This window comes from Rhinolophus sinicus, linkage group LG04, assembly GCF_036562045.2.
Source record: "Rhinolophus sinicus isolate RSC01 linkage group LG04, ASM3656204v1, whole genome shotgun sequence".
NCBI classification, from domain to species: Eukaryota; Metazoa; Chordata; class Mammalia; order Chiroptera; family Rhinolophidae; genus Rhinolophus; species Rhinolophus sinicus.
The window spans coordinates 68,628,363-68,644,414 of NC_133754.1; the positions used below are offsets into that span (position 1 = coordinate 68,628,363).

A 16,052-nucleotide genomic window follows, 5' to 3' on the forward strand; every position below is an offset into this window, starting at 1 on the left:
ACATGACCTTATTAAGCAACAAACAAATATGTACAGAAATATAAGGATATCCAATAGCATGGAAAATGCAAAATTATAAGCCCTTAAAAAGTTTGCAATCTCCCCAGGGAAGTAACACTAACAAATATAGAACAGTCAGAAAACACACAATAGTAAACAATTTTTTGTTCGATCAGTAGGCTAGAATGTGTATGCAACAAACCTCATAGAGGACATACCAGTGTTAGCTGGATTCGTAAGGCATTTGGGATCTCAGAAAAATTTCAAAGTTCTCAGACTTCAGGGTACGTAAGACTCTCCCAAGGTTCTTAAACTATGTCCCAGTTCCAGAGATTCTAATTCCTAAGGTCTGTGGTGGGGCCCAGGAATCTTTGTTTACTAAGCACCAAAGATAATTCTGATAAAAAGCCACAGTCTAAGACTTAAACACGACATACAATGTGGCATGTTGGCAGGATACTGAGGCGAGAATCGTGACTGGGCACTGAAATGGTGTTAGGGTAGATTTTTCCCAAACAATTTTTCAAAGACTCTAGTCTTTCCACATACTCTGAATAACATTTGACAAAAGCTGAGAGTTACTGTCATGTTAGCATAGCAAAAACTCTGACAGGTTTTGAAGAAACCTGTTTAACTTGGTTTAACCCAATGTTTCCTGAAGTCATTTGATCAGAGAACCCTTTCCCCCTTTTTCTTTTAATTAACACCAACTAACACACCACAGAACAAATTTTGGAAAGTGATCTATAGACTACTGAGAAAAACAAGGCGAAACAAGTTGAATGGAGCAATATTACTGGCAATATAAAAAGTAAGCAAAGTTTAGACCTGAAATGAAAGGTAAAAGGCAGGCCAATAAAAATTCCTGAGCAAGAACATCATGACAACAATGTTTAATTAAGGATAATTAGTCTGGTTCGGATCAGAATATTAGGGAACATCTAAATATAATAATGCATTTAAACATCTGTGAATGAAATGTTTTGATTTCAGTAAGAACTCAATACACTAAGTATATGAACCTGAAAACCACTTGTCAAGTTGCAACTAAATTTGACTCACGGACTCCTTATGTTCTTATCCCAACTTTCTAATTAGCATTTTCTTTTAAAGAACTGTGCTTTAGCCCTGCCTTGTCCTATTATTATAGGCAGTACACTGATTTACCTTTTCTACTGCTAGCTTTGCAGGTGCAAAATCTTCATCAAGGGCTAAGCACTGCAGAAATAGTTGTAAGGCATCACCTAAAAAGCCAGCATCGTGGAGCACTTTTCCTTTTCTGAAGTAGACCTTTAATAAAAGCACATATACACAACTCTTATTGATAGAATTTTTAAAAATAATATCAACATCAAGTAAAGAAAAGGAAAAAAAGATCTGCTCAGAAATGCTCATTTTGAAACCGAATGACTGAGGAGCCCAGAGCACTTTTGAGCTATACGTGCACACTACCCTGGAGAAGCACTATGGAGAAACTGAGGCCGAGAAAAATGACTTCAAAACCACATTTCTAATTATATCACTTCAGTGATAAGTGCAGAGTTCTTTCTTTTTTAAACAATTTTAAAGTTGTCCATACAGATCACTTTCCCTCTTATTCTTCCAATATATTTGCCTTGTACTAACCAGTCATGCCATCATGGGATTTTACTCATTAATTTATAATTTTGGAGCCTCCTTACTATACGGTCTTCAAAGGCACAGTTTCTTTTGTTTGTTTGTTTTGTTTTTTAAGATTTTTCATCTTTTTATTTTGTTACATTAGAAACTTTAAGCACACATTACAATAATTACCATCTACTGTCACCATTGTTTCATAAAAGGAGGACTTTTTTTTTTTATTATTAGTTTCAGGTATACAAAACAAAGTAATAGTTAGACATTTACATCCCTCACAAAGTGATAACCACCCCCAAATCTACTACCCCTCTGACATCGTATATATCTGTTACAATTTCAAAGGCAGTTTTGAATAAAGGAAAAACTCACAAAAAAGAGTAACTTCTAGCTTAAATAACATTTTGGGGAGATGGACTGATTTGCCTTGTCATTTGATAAAAAGGAAAAATCAGTAAACTGATTATATATAGGCCACAAGTCTTTTTTAAACTATACAGGAAGGCAACCTCCTGTGTCCCACCCACTGTATTAAGTCACTGCCTAATCGTCTGGTTCCTAACAAAATGCCTCAATCAGTTTTCCAGCCTCAAGGACTCTTCTCTTTCTATGAATAAACCTTCTCCATCCATGTCCAATTTGCATCCATCTTCACAACATGGCCAGTTGTATCTCTTTGAGGAAATATTGTATACCAAAGTCTCTATTTTTTTCTGTGCCTTGAATTCAGGTTGTTCTTTAGTTAGGAAACAATGATTTCTTACAATTTAAAAAATTGTCAGATATTTATCCAAAGTTTTGACCTTAGATTTTGAGAACTCTATATATTTTACTCAGAGTGAACCAGTCCATTCTGTTAAAACTTATAACCATAATTGAATGCAGGTTCCCCAGTTAAAATTTTAAAATGTATGCAAATAATAAACAGCAATTTTACCTCAGGCCAATTTGGCAGTTGAAAGAGAACTACATTTAAATCTTCTATGGCTGCTTTAAACTCTTGGAGACCAGCATACGATTCAGCTCTGTAAATTTTTAGAGTCAAGTCGCTGGGCTCTGAAATAAACATTTTATAAGAAGTTGATTGTTTTGAAAAGATTATTGTATAATACACAAAATACATCACGTTAAAGAATAGACTTAGTGATTCCAGTCGATAACCACCAAACCAAAGGTTGTGAACCAAGCACAGTATAGGTGCAACCTACTTATATGTTGAATTTTATCTGTAATTTATATGAAATCATTATAGACTATTTTAGAGGAGGAAATTGTGTTTTTTAAGAATACTGGAAATATTTTTTTACTATGACTAATTACCTCTAAGAAACCAAATGTTTTCTTAACATAGGGCATTCTATACAGATTTAAAAGGCATATCTTAGCTATTTACAAGATTTGCCTTAAATATTTAGAAGATTTAATTTTTTAAACCCTAATTTCTATATCTTCATTTATAAATTTATAAATTTATGTGTAAACTACTGTATGTGGAATTTCCATAGTAACAAAGACTGACCAAGGCTCAATCTCATGAGGTATATAATGGTCCTTACTTGGGAGAAAATGGGTTGATGAGAGTCAGCTTTTTTAAGAGGTTAAAATTTTAATTCCTGACATTAGCAAGAATGGTATTGGACCATTCCAAAACAGATTAAGTTTCAAACATACCTGAGGGAAAAAAACAAAAACTTTGTTGTTAATTTCACTATCTTCTATGTCTCTAGGTGAGCAATCAAATTAAGTATCCAATGTCATTCAGAATTTCAGACACTTAGCTGCTTCATCAAAATTATAATCAGTTACAGATACACAGATTCTAAAATGGAAGTCTAAGCAAGAAATTAATTTTCAGTAATCTACAGATGACATAAACTTGACTTTTAAAGCTATTGATCTTTGAAGCTTTCAAAAATGTATGTATATAAAATAAAGCATTCATTGCAAGAAGGGCATAAAGACCTCATTAACAAAAACTAATAAAACTCCTTAATCGCTCCATGGTTTACTCGTTTTTAAATAATTGCTTTTCTATACATAACTCTTGATTTAACAATTAAATTAGAAGGGTCTTTTTCAATTGCTGGTGCTTGAGAATTGGAATTATATTGTCCCCTCAAATATAAACCAATGAAAGATTTTTACAAAGAATGAAATTAGTATTTCATGAAAATATGTCTTACTTCCTAAATAAAAGACAAATCTAGAATATCTTATCTTTCCTTTCTTAAAACAATATAATTGGAAATCATTATCTCTGAACAAACAAAAAAAACCCACCATTGATTAACCACCTTAAAAGGTTAATCAATCAAGAATGAAAAGTTCTAGCACAAAGCTAGACCCTGTAGGTGTTCAAAAGAGTTTACTTTATCCCTGTTGCTGAGGAGTTTATTATCTAACTAGAAAGTTTTCCTTTATTGTGAAACAGAATCCTGTAATCCTGATTTGACAAGCATAACTGGAGTTCAGAAAGTCGAGAGCAGTGTTTGCCAAAATAGTCCAAGAGTGTGTAGTAAACATATCAGCATCAAAACCCCGAGCTGTAAAAAAAAGGACTGCAGCCCAGGACATGCAGTGTTCCACCCACAGCTGGGGAGCTTCCAACAGCATCCTGAGACCCGCCTCTGCTCCAGCACCTCCAAAGAGAGGGACTTCACTGTTGCAACAAGCAGCCCATTCCACTCTTGGATCCTTTCCTGGGCTTTCAAAAAAATTCCCATATTTTTCTTTTACAGAGAGTCCCCATTGCCTCACACTCGATGCAGTGCACATCCAGAACTTCTGAATATCACATCCTTTCACAGTCACCTTTATATATAGCTTTTTTAGGGCAGTACTGAAGAAAGTAACTGAGAAGACCTCTGTCTTTGAGAAAACCCAATCTATCAAACTTCTCCACTCTGACCAAAACAAAAAATGACTATGTGCCCTCTGCTCTCAACATGAAAACACTCAGAATGTTGAGGCTCCCTAGGAGGGTCCTAAAGAGTTAGTGAATATTGGGGCAAGAAGAGGTATACCCTAATATACCCTAAGAAGAGATGACAAGAGGGTCAGATTTTAAAACTCTTGTTCTCTAATTCCTCATAGGTAATGTTTTTATTGAGAACTTCAACTGTTAGTAGAATAATTATTTTGAATGATTCTTATTAAGAAAAAAACAAAAACAAAAAATCTCACCAGGTGAGTTCAAACTCAATACCTTTTAAAAGACATTAGGGGCACCTCCTAATTCTAAAAAGCCAAATGCACTAATTGAGGCCCTTTGAACAGCCAAAGCATACAGAATGTATGCCCTCCATGTAAACTTTTCTGAAAGGCAACTGAAAAAAGCAATCAGCTTTGGCTGTGTCATTAACTCAAGTTGGAAAGTCAACAAATATTTACTCTATGTTCTCTACCTGGCCTTGAGGACCTGGATGGAACAAGTCACCTCACTGGGCACGCCATCAGGGAGGGCCCTGTCAGTCCAGTACTGCAGGGATCCGCTGTGCTTAGCAAATACCTGGCACATTACAGACGCAATTGGTTGAAAAAACGAAGAAAAATAAACATAGACGTAGTTTGGGCTAATTGTACTGAGCATGATTTAATTCCCAAACCTTTCACCTTCAGTCTGATTTTTTCACCCTACCTTCAGATTCATCAAATTTCCAACTACCTGCTGTACTTTTCCTCACTCAGTGTTCCACACAAAAACAACCACCACCAAAGAAAGGTGTCTTTTCACTGTATTCTCTATTACTAACACCACTGACTTCCCAAATCAAACTGAACTTTGTCAATTTTATCTCCTATAATGTCTCTCCAATCTGTTTCTGCTCTTTTTCAATCCTACTGTTAATTGCTGTAGTTTAGGCTCCCGAAATCTCTTTGGGATTATAGCCATAGCTTGCTAACAGTCTCCCTGCCTCCCATTTTACACCAGCTATATCCTCATCGTAGACAGGATAAAAAGGGTATTCAGTACAACATACAAGTTCTTTCACGTCTGGCTCCTGCCCATCTCTCCAGCCTTACTTTCTATCTTCATCAGCCTCCCAGTTGAAGTCTCAGTAAGGCCTAACTACTCACCTGCCCCAGGTAAACCAATTTCATGCCTCTTCCTTCCTCTGCTCTGAGCTCCGTCCTCATCATATCACGGCACCTCCCCTTGGTCTGGGTAACTTTTTCTCACCCAACAAGCTCACCAATCTCTTCCCAAGATGCGTTTCTCTGAGTCTACCTTCACTCAGTGTATCATAAAGATCAAGAGCATGAGCTTTGCAGCCAGAATGCCTGGGTTTAATTTCTGGCTCTTCCACTCAACTCCCTGTGACCTGGGGCAAATTTACCAAACACCTCTACTTCAGTTCCCTCAGCTATAAAATTGAGGTTTTGGTTATTTTTAATTTGTTTTTATTTAAGACACACCACTTATATATGCTATTCTCAAACGATTTACAACCTTCGGGATATTCCTATGTGTGTCTAGTATTGTCCACATTTTTATAGATGAGGAAACTGAGCACAGAGAGTTTAAGTAACTTACCCAAGATCAAAAAGCTAGTAAGTGGTGGATTCGAGATCCTCCTTCAGGCTGTCTGGCTGCAGAGGTCTCGCTGTTCACCTCTATGCGAAGAACAGCACTGACCTCACAGAGCTCGTTACTCAAAAGAGTAAGTTATACATGCAAAATGCTTAGAACAGGGTACACTGTAAGCACTGCTAAGGGTTTGCTGTTACGATCGCATTCGTTCACTGTATGTGCATAGCATTAATTATAAAATCCGTTTTTCAGCTCTCTCCATTATTTCCTATCTTTGTATCAAGTCCTGGCTTGAACTAGGGGAAATTAATGAAAATAGGTATGCTTAAACTCAATTCATGCTCTCGTTTTCTTTTCTCTTAGATCCAGTAATACTGTGAGTAGTTAGTCAAAAATTTTGAAATAAAATTCTACTACACATCTGAGGAAACTAGTCTTAAGTTGTCCAAGGCATTTATTTCATGGGCTGAGGATCAAGTCCTCCAGTCTCGATTCCTCCTCATCTTTGTTCCAATCCTTACCTTAGGGATATGTGATTAGTACCGAGAGGCTACAGGTTGTTTCTTTAGTTCATCTTCAAGAAACTTTTTTCCTAATTACAAGTTATTAAATGTTTACTTATAAAAGTTGAAAAATATAGAAAATCAAGAATTAAAAATCTTTTTCCCACCACAAAAAAATAACCAGTGTTGGTATAAAACCTGTACTTCTTCTCTTGCACGTAGATTACATTTTTAACGTAGTTTTATAAAATACACCAAAAACATACTGTTTATAATCTGCTCTTTTTGTCAGTGTAATTAATAATTAAGTCCACAAGACTTTTAATGGTTGCAAAATATTTTACTGTATACAATCTTTTAAAAATTCCCTACACTGCAATTTTTAGTTCAATTTTTGCTAATATAAAAAGCAGTACAATGAACATCTATCTATATGCCTTTACATATCTGCTTACTTCCTTAGTTATTTTTATAAAGCTGAATGTGCAGAAAATTATGTAGCTACACAAAGTTTTCAATACATTCCGCTACCCCTCCTTTTATAAAAACTTTATTTTACAGTCCCACAAGCTGTTTTTGTTTCCTAGAAAAATACAAATTAAAAGTAGCATAATTATTTTAATGTGCACTTCTTCAGTGAGGCTGAACCTTAAAACTACTATATATTCATTGGCTATTTAGATGGTTTAATTATACAAATTCCCTGTTCATATCCTTTTTCTCATTCTTCTGAGTGTCCTTTTTTTTATTTATATGTCAAGCTATTTCACAAATTTCAATGGCTAACCAAAATACCAAATTTCTTTGCTTCTTTTACTTTATCAAGTTCAGTGCGGTAGGACTCAGTTATCACAGCTAAACTGAAAGCTGCCAACTGACAAATTATCAGTGAATGATTAATAAAAATCCAAGAATACTAATTAAGATTATCACCACTGGATTCAGAAGATGTGGGTTCAGATCCACTATGGACAGTTTACCTAACTCTGAACCTCAGTCTCCTTACCTATAAATAAATGGTGGTGACACCAACATTTTAAGACTGTTTTGAGAAATAAATAAGATAATGCATCTTGACAATTAAAACACTGCTTGGCACAAAAGTGCTCAACAAGTAATAGTTATTGTTAATATTACAAAATATTTCAAAACAAGTTGATAAAAAATGACATTAGCTCTTAATATATTTACTGTCCTTTATAGAATAAGTCAGAATACACCTAGTTTACTGATTAAATTCAAATCTCTTCATGTTAACCTAGTTGATTAAGAGATTAAAAACCCTTTACATTTTCCTAACCTGTATTCAGTATTTACCCATAATTTGACTAATCTTTGTATAACTAAAGCCTTGCACTGCGGTATTTATATTTTATTGATGTAGGCTAAAATGTTACCACTAATTAACATATGCAATCTAAAATCAGGGTTTAACCCTTACTCTGGTAATGTTATTAACGTGGTAGAGAGAAAAGAATAGAACTTGACATCACAAGATTCGGATTTCAATTTTAGCTAAATCATCTTGTAGCTGTAGCATGTTTATTTACATTTGTAAAAAATACTGCATTTTAATATTTATGGGGTGTTTACACTTTCAGGCACCATTCTAAACACTACAGGTTTTGACAATTCTCACAACAGACCTAGGCGGTTGTTATTATTGGTACCTATCTACGATACCAATCTATTGGTATCTATGAGGTAGATACTAGTCTCATTTTTCAGATAAGGGAACCAAAACAGGGAAGTTAGACTACAGCCCCAAGATCAGAAAATAAGTGGAGGGCTGCACTGCCATTCAAACCCAGGCAGTCAGCTCCCAGCATGTACAGCTTTAACCACTAAGCCATACCGCATGTCTAGCTTGAGGTACCTCAATTTCCTTCTGAGGGTAATAGTACTCCACAGGATTCTTTGTGAAGATCAAATGACGTAAAGAATTTAAAAATACCTGGTAATAGTCAAGACTATATAATTAATAAAGACAAAATTTCCTTCTCCATGTATTTTAAATAAAATGTTCTCCCCCTTATGACCTTCCTTTTTAAAAAACCACTTTATAAAAAAAAAAAAAAAAAAAACCACTTCAAACTGTAATTATACTGTTCTGTCGTCTTCTTTGGGGGGAGAGCGGTATAGGAGGGGAGGAGGCAAGTCAGTGTAAAACTTCATTAAAACTAAAAGGAAGACAGCATAGCAAAGTGGGATCATTTCAATATACTCAAGTATAAAGATTCAATACAGAAAAGACTTTTACATAATATCCTTGAATACAAAAAAGACAGAACGTTATGAAACATCTGAGAGTTAATATCAAAAGATCAATGGATTAAGTGTTATCTAAATATATTTCAATTCAACAGAAACTTATGTAATCTCAATGGGAAACTTCTGATTTTGGCAAAGGTTTTCAAGCTTTCCTTTCTTGTTGACAGAGATAAATTTGGATTTGTGTGGGCTAACTGTAGAATAGATTATATTTTTCTAGTTAATATTTACTAGTTTCATTATAAAAATTACATGAAAAAATTGTAGTGAAGTTCTTTTTCCCAAATGAAAGCATCATTAGTAACAACTGTAGTTTTATAATTATAAAAATACATTCCAAATGCCTATCTAGCTAACTAGCCAACTCTCAAAAAGTTACCACCTAACTGTACAAATATTTACAACTCTACAAAATATTTTTATTTATGCCTATAAACGGTTAAACACATAATATCTGTAAATTACCAATTATTATTTGGTAGCTTTAAGATTTTTTTCCTCCTCCTTTGCACTAAGAATTCGAAGGGTGAAAAAAGAGTATCCTCATTAGTACCGTTCAGACATATTTTCACATATGGAAGTAATGATTTTCCAAAGACCTAAAAATGAGGGGAAAACAAGCTAATGAGATGAAAGTCAGGAGGCTTGGGTTCTAGTCATGCAAAAGTAGGATTACGTAGCTGAATGGGCAACATTTCCATGTGCAATCTATGGAAATGGGAAAAAAAAGTAGATCTTTCAGAGTCTTTTTTTCTGTTAAAAATAGTATCCTCAATCCAAGGCCCAGAATCTTAATTAAAAGATTACTGGTCACAGAACATTAAGCTAGACTTTAATTAGTAAATGTGCTTACTCTTCTGCCATGGATTAGGACCTGAATTCTTATGAAGCAACTACTTTAAGAGGTCAAATCACTAATCATAATACTAAACAGTGCTGTTGATAAATTTCATTATTTTATACAAATGACAAAAAAAAAACTTCCTTGGAAATTTCTATTAAAAATTTTCATTGGATGAGCTATAAGGGCAGGAAGAGTACTCCAACATTTAGAACTGGAAGGAAAATACAGTGTTCCCTCTACAACTAGTTAGCTGTGGGGCTCTGGACAAGTCATTTCACTGCCCTAGCTCCTGCTTCTTCATTTTCAAAATAAGGACCATGGCCTAGATGGTCTGTACCTCCCCTTTTAACCTCTGTTCAGCCAAAGCAACAGAGTTGTGTGTATCAGAATTTTGTATTCCAAACAGTTCTCTTTTGTTCTGGGTTTAGCATCCCCATAAAAATAGTGAAAGAATATGAAAACATGGCAGGTTTATGCTTTGAGCTCTAAAGGTGTTAAATAACTTGATATATTCTAAGTAAAAAGGTCTAATAAGCACTTAGGGTAAAAGAACCATAAAAAAATACTTTCAGTTACATAGCTTTTAAGTTTACCTAATACCCAACATCAGTTTCTATTTTATAAGACAGGTATGGGTAAACAGAAAGAGCCTAGGGGGTAGCCTTTTGACTGGGGGGGAGATGAGAGGGGGCTCTAACTTAAGTTTACACAACAAAGACTGTGATAACAAGTTTAACCACACCTCCCCCCACCCCAAAAGGCAAAGCTGAACACAATAGAAGATTCCACTACAGGCCCAAGCAAATTACATCCTGGTTAGAAAAGTATAAAATCCCAGCTAAACAGAAACTCAGGGCAGCGGTCTACTCCACACTGTGGCCCTGGCAACTCCTCTGCCAGTGTTTCTCTTTTTAAATAAACTTTGTAACTTCTATTCCTTTGTGCCTCTTGAATTCTTTCACAATCTGGGAGCGAGCAACCCTGACATTTTAGATGTCTATTTTCTTGGGGATTATTCCCCCAAGTATCACTTTAAGTCATCATAGATGCTAAGCTTGAAATATGCTGATTTAACACAAGGTTTAACAATGACACTGTTGACATTTGGCGCCTGGCGATTGTGTGGGAGGCAGTCCTGTGCATTTCAGGATGTTTAACAGCATCCCTGCCCTCCACCCACTGGATGTACCAGCACCAATCCCACAAGGGGTGGCAATGAAAAATGTCTCCAGATACTCTTCCAGATAATGTCCCCTGGGCGGTAAACTCCCCCAGGCAGAGAACAACCGATTTAAATAACAATTCTTCATTTTACATAGGTAAGTCTGAAATGTCCCCTTCCACAGCCTAAAACCACCTTAAGAAAAGTGCTAACCTAGGTTAGGTGGCCGAAGCTGCTTCTCTGAGGTGAAGAAATAGACAGAAGATCTAAAGGCCTATCCCCGCAACTTGATCAAGAGTGGAAAGGCAAACAGAAGCGTGGCAAAGAACTCGATGAGACTACCTCTTTATCTTGGGCCGTGAACTAGGTGTATTCGAAACAAAGCACATACATGTTTATGAAATAAGTATGATTTCAAATAGGCAGGTTGACACTATCAAGAGGAACCAATTCCGCAGGCATTTTCAGGAAAGACTTGAACACCCCTGGGCAGCTCGGACACCCGCCCTGAGCCGAGTGGCCAGAGGGGCCCCCGGGTGCTGGGTGCGGGCGCCGAGCTCCCGCCACGCCCACCGGACGTCACCCGTTACACAACGCACCCCCCCCCACACACACACAGCTTATGCAATTCTGCCCTCCCGCGGCTTCCAAATTGCCCCAGTGACTTTTGTGGGAGACAAAGGTAAACGTTGCCCGCCTAGCCTTAGCTGGGGATCCTCTCTCCCCGCCCCGGCTGTCGTTTGCGGAGCGGCCAATTACCGGAAAGAGCGCGGCAGGAAGCGAGCGGCCGCTCCGGCTCGCCCAACTCCCACCCATCCCGCGCTCCGGCGCCCTCGCCCCCACTCCGCTCAGGACGCGCCCGCCAGACCGCAAGGCCGCGTCCGAGGGAACCCCGCGCCTGTGCGCCCCTCCCCGCGCCGCGTCACAGTCGGCTCCGACGGCGATCCCCATTGTGACCGAAGCACCCCAGGGCGCCGCCCCCTCCCATACCCTCGAGGAACCCGAGACCCGACACAAGGGAGTCAGGCAGCCTTGGGGAAGCAGAGACGCCTCCCGGGGGCACAGACGAGCTCTGGGTAGTTATCCCATCCGGACAGGAGGGTGGGGTCGGCCGGGCTCGCGCCGCATCCCCGCGCAGTCACCTGCTCGCAGCGCCTCGCAGGCGGCGGCCAGGGCCTCCCGGTAGCGCCCCTGGTGCAGCAGCTCTGCGACCCGGCCGGTCGCCCGGGCTCGCTCCCGCTGGCCCGGGAACCACTTCTCGGCCAGGTGGTTGAGGACGACGCTGGTTCTGAAGCCAGAGGTGGCGATGGAGGTGGCCAGAGGCGGGGACCGCGGAGCGGTGCCCTCAGCATCAGTGGCAGCGGCAACGGCGGTTGGCAGCCGGTCCCGGCAGAGGCGGCAGCGGGAGCGGAGCTCTCTCCGCAGGCAGCGGCGGCAGTAGCTGTGGCCACATGGCACGGTCACCGGCTCGCTCAGAAAGTCCCGGCAGCCCAGGCAGCTGAGCAGCCCACCGGCGCCGGAGTCCGCGCCCGCTGCCGGGGTCGCGCTCCAGCCCAGCCCATGGCGGAGCCGGTAGTTGAGCACCAGGCAGTCCACCAGGGTGCCCAGGCACTCGGGCCTGACTGGGGCCCCTCGGCGCAGCGCCGCCGCGTACGCCTCCAGCGCTCCCTTCAGGTGGCCGCCCAAAGCCAGCAGCTCGCCGCGGCGGAGTAGCAGCTCCCAGCACTCCGACTCCGCGGCCGCGCGCTCCAGCCGGTCCCCGCTGCCGCCGCCCAATTCCCAGAACCGGCCTCGGCTCCGCGGCCTGGGGGCCATTTCCCCGTTCCCTCCGGGGGAGCTCCTCGCAACGGCCGGAGAAGACATGGCCCGCAGAGGGCTGCTCCGCCGCCGCCGCCCGCCGCCACGGTCCTGGAGACTCCCGGACGCGCGGTTCCGCACGCGGCCCGCGAGCAGGGGGGCGTGGCGCGCGGACACGGCGGGGCGGCGCGCGCCCGGGAAGCCCCGGGGGCGGGGCCTGGCGTGCGCGGGGTGGGGCCGGGCTCCGCTAGTGCACCCGCGACTCCCCCGCACCGCCGCCGGTCGGGTCCCCAGGGGGCCGACTGGCTGGCCCCGCCCCTCCCGAAGCCCCTCCTGGCGAGGGACAGGAGGTCAGATGATCCCCCAGCGGGGATCTAATTGGCTTCCCCTGAAAGAAGGGCCTGGCTTGTAACTGAACAAAGCCCGAAGGAGCCCAGACCTCCATCGCCCTCGCTTCGCTGCCGAAAGACCCCCACCTGCCACGGCTTCTACCCTAATGCCTGCTTCCTCGGCGCTTTTCTGCCAAGAGGCTGGCCTCTCGTGGGACTAAGCCTTAGATCCCCGCCCACCCGAGTTGGGACCCGCGCCCTTTGTGAGAGTCTCCGGCTGTAGTGTGAGGGTTGTCAGGTACAAATCTGCATTTTCATTAGTTTATGCCCAAGTTACAGATAGACACGTAGAGGGCCTAGGAATGTGTAAAGTCAGTCTGATGACTTTGTGACTCCTCACAAAGTCGATCAACTTGAGAAATAATATAACCCCACCCACGTTCCTGAGGTGACTCCTTCCAGAGGGCAAGACAGTATTCCGTGGTGCCAAGTTACTGTTTTCTTTGGTGTTTAAAACTCACCCCCACCTCAAGGGAGAGAGCCCACACGTTCCCGAGGTGTCAGTTCTACCCTCCACATCTCATTCACTGCCCTACAGCTAGCAAAGACCCATATTTGGCGTTTTTAAAGAGTAAACACCAGGATGAATGCTTTTCACATAGTTATCACCGTATAACTAGAACCCAAGCAGAATCTGCAGTTTTGCTGACAAAAAAAAAGATCCGTTTTTTGTATAATAGGCTATATTTTCTTTAAACTTTATGGCAGTGAGTTTAACGCTCTCAGTTGAAATATTTACAGATCTGATTATAGGGTACTAGATTGTTAATGCTGGAAAGTGACTTAGAACTTTTAATTATTTTTTGAATGGTTAGAAACAGTGGCCCAGAGAGGGCAAGTTATTTGCCCAAAATCACACCGCTAATATTATACAGAGGTTTTAAGATCACCTAACTCTGATTCTACTATTATGTTACCATGTTAGAGCTTAGAAATACTATTTTACATGAGATTTTCAAAATAAGCTGCTAGATGGAATGTTAACCTGAGCATGCTATGTCTGAAATTGGCTAACGTTTAATATCCATCTTTATATAGAACAGGTAATTGCACTCAAAACTGCTTTGAGTTACATGTGTTTTTACTACACAATGAGCAAATTGTGTAACTTCGGAGGAGATGGAGATATATTGTCCCAAAAGGAACAAGGAAAAAGCTAACTGAGGAAAAGCTGAGGCTTTTGTTCCAAACAGGGTGCAGAGGCAAACAAGTTTATCACTCACGTCAAACCCCGAGCAAATTACAGCTAAGACCCAAGGAGCAACTTCTAGTCATTTGAGGTGGGGGATATTGGGATTAATTCATGAGCATAATCTTGAACCTAATTCTAACCCCCTAAATTACTACTTTCCTTCAATAAGCAGAATGACTTCAGTCAGATGCCCACATACTCACTGAGACCTGAAACCATAAGTGGTACAACAGGTATCCGTAGGTACGTGAACACTGACGTTTGCGATGCATTCCTGCCCTTAACAGCAGCTTGCAAAATGTGCAATAGTAAATAGTAAATTACTGAGCAGTAAGTATGTTCATGATTACACCAGAAGTATAAAAAATTGGTGAACATGCATATCTTATTAAATATAGTTTAAATCAGGTTTTGTCATGTATGGTTCAGAAAATAATATAAAGTTTCATTTGTCCTCTGGAGTTTCTTTCCCTAGTAAATATGACGACCACATTTGATTCTGGTGTGAAATAAAATGGTACAAGTATAATGGGAGAGGGAAAAAATGGGACTGGAGGAGGGAACCTTGCCGTGTTCTGCTTGGCGTTTGTGAATGGTAATAATTCATGTTTGCTGGTTTATACATTTACATAACTGGTTCTCATTTATGTAACTTATTTATGTAAGAGGCTGTACTGCCTCTGTGGCCTTTGTGTACTGCACAATTTCCCTCTGAATCCGGAAGTCTGGGGCAAAACAATCACTGGCTCTATGACAGTTCACTCTTCACAGTCATCCTGTGCCACCAAAAGAGGATATGCACTCTGATGCGACTGCTTTTTAAATTCAGAGGAGAGAAAAATGAGTGTATCTCTTCGTTCATTTTCTAAAATTTGGACTTTGGTCTCTGACTCACCCAGGGAGGCTGCCAGGGAGAAAAGAGAATTCTGTGAAAGAGCCCCCAGGCTGGGAGGAGGGCAACGGGGTGAAGAACTCTCCTCTGTTTTCCTTTCAGCATTACTTGCTTGGTCTTTTCTAACAAAGTAGTAAAATCATGAGATTTGTATTTCATTTCAGTTTTAATTTTAGTGTTGTCTTCTAAAATAGATCAGTTATGTAAGAGAGTAAGAAGAAAAGCATATCTGTTTCCTAATTTGGAAAATGCTTATCACCATCATTGCCTGCGTAGCCCTGCCCTCCCCCACCCTCCCTCACCCCCTTACACACACACCACAAGGAGACTTTGCCTGAGAGAGTTAGGTAAACTCCTATGAAAGAGTAATGTAGCATAGTGCTTTCTTTGGACACCCGTCAGCTGAAGATGAGTATTTGAACCTTTTTTTTTTAATGGGGGTGAATTTACCGTTTGTTCCTTCACATTCTTTTCATTAAAAAAGACTGAATTTAAGCTTAAAGAGCCAAGCAAAATTATGTCCTCTTCCTGATTAATTTCAGTTGGTAACATTCTAGTCTGCACTGAAAACAGTAAAGTGTCATATACTCAGTGCATATCCAGTAGCATATCTACACATATTGCACAGATGGAAGGAGCTCTAGAGACCACCCCTCATACCCCTCCTGCTATATGTGTATATAAGAACGCTGAGATTGGAGAACCTGCTGAGTTAATAGAAGTCATACTGAAGAAGGAATCCAGAGACCTGGGACTGACCATGTTTTTGCCTTTATGTCTGTGAGGAAGTCCCTTGGCCATCTCTGAGTGTGGTTTGTCATCTGCAAAAGGAGGGAATTGTAACTCTCTCTCAG

General features: G+C 40.6%; 1 protein-coding gene across 2 annotated transcripts in view; it reads right to left on the minus strand.

Annotated features, from left to right (window-relative positions):
* The window catches only part of LONRF1 (LON peptidase N-terminal domain and ring finger 1), a 29,295-nt gene extending 16,291 nt beyond the window's left edge, over positions 1–13,004 (minus strand). Inside the window, exons 1-3 of one of the 2 annotated variants that reach the window (XM_019750539.2) lie at positions 12,071–13,004; positions 2,555–2,673; positions 1,168–1,290 (exon numbers count right to left, since the gene is read on the minus strand). In XM_019750539.2, coding sequence (XP_019606098.1) covers positions 1,168–1,290; positions 2,555–2,673; positions 12,071–12,791 — 963 coding nt within the window. In that variant the 5' untranslated portion in view covers positions 12,792–13,004. The remainder of the gene's footprint in view (positions 1–1,167; positions 1,291–2,554; positions 2,674–12,070) is intronic. The other variant, XM_074329705.1, reaches the window with a different exon arrangement.
* Positions 13,005–16,052: the final 3,048 nt, after the last annotated feature.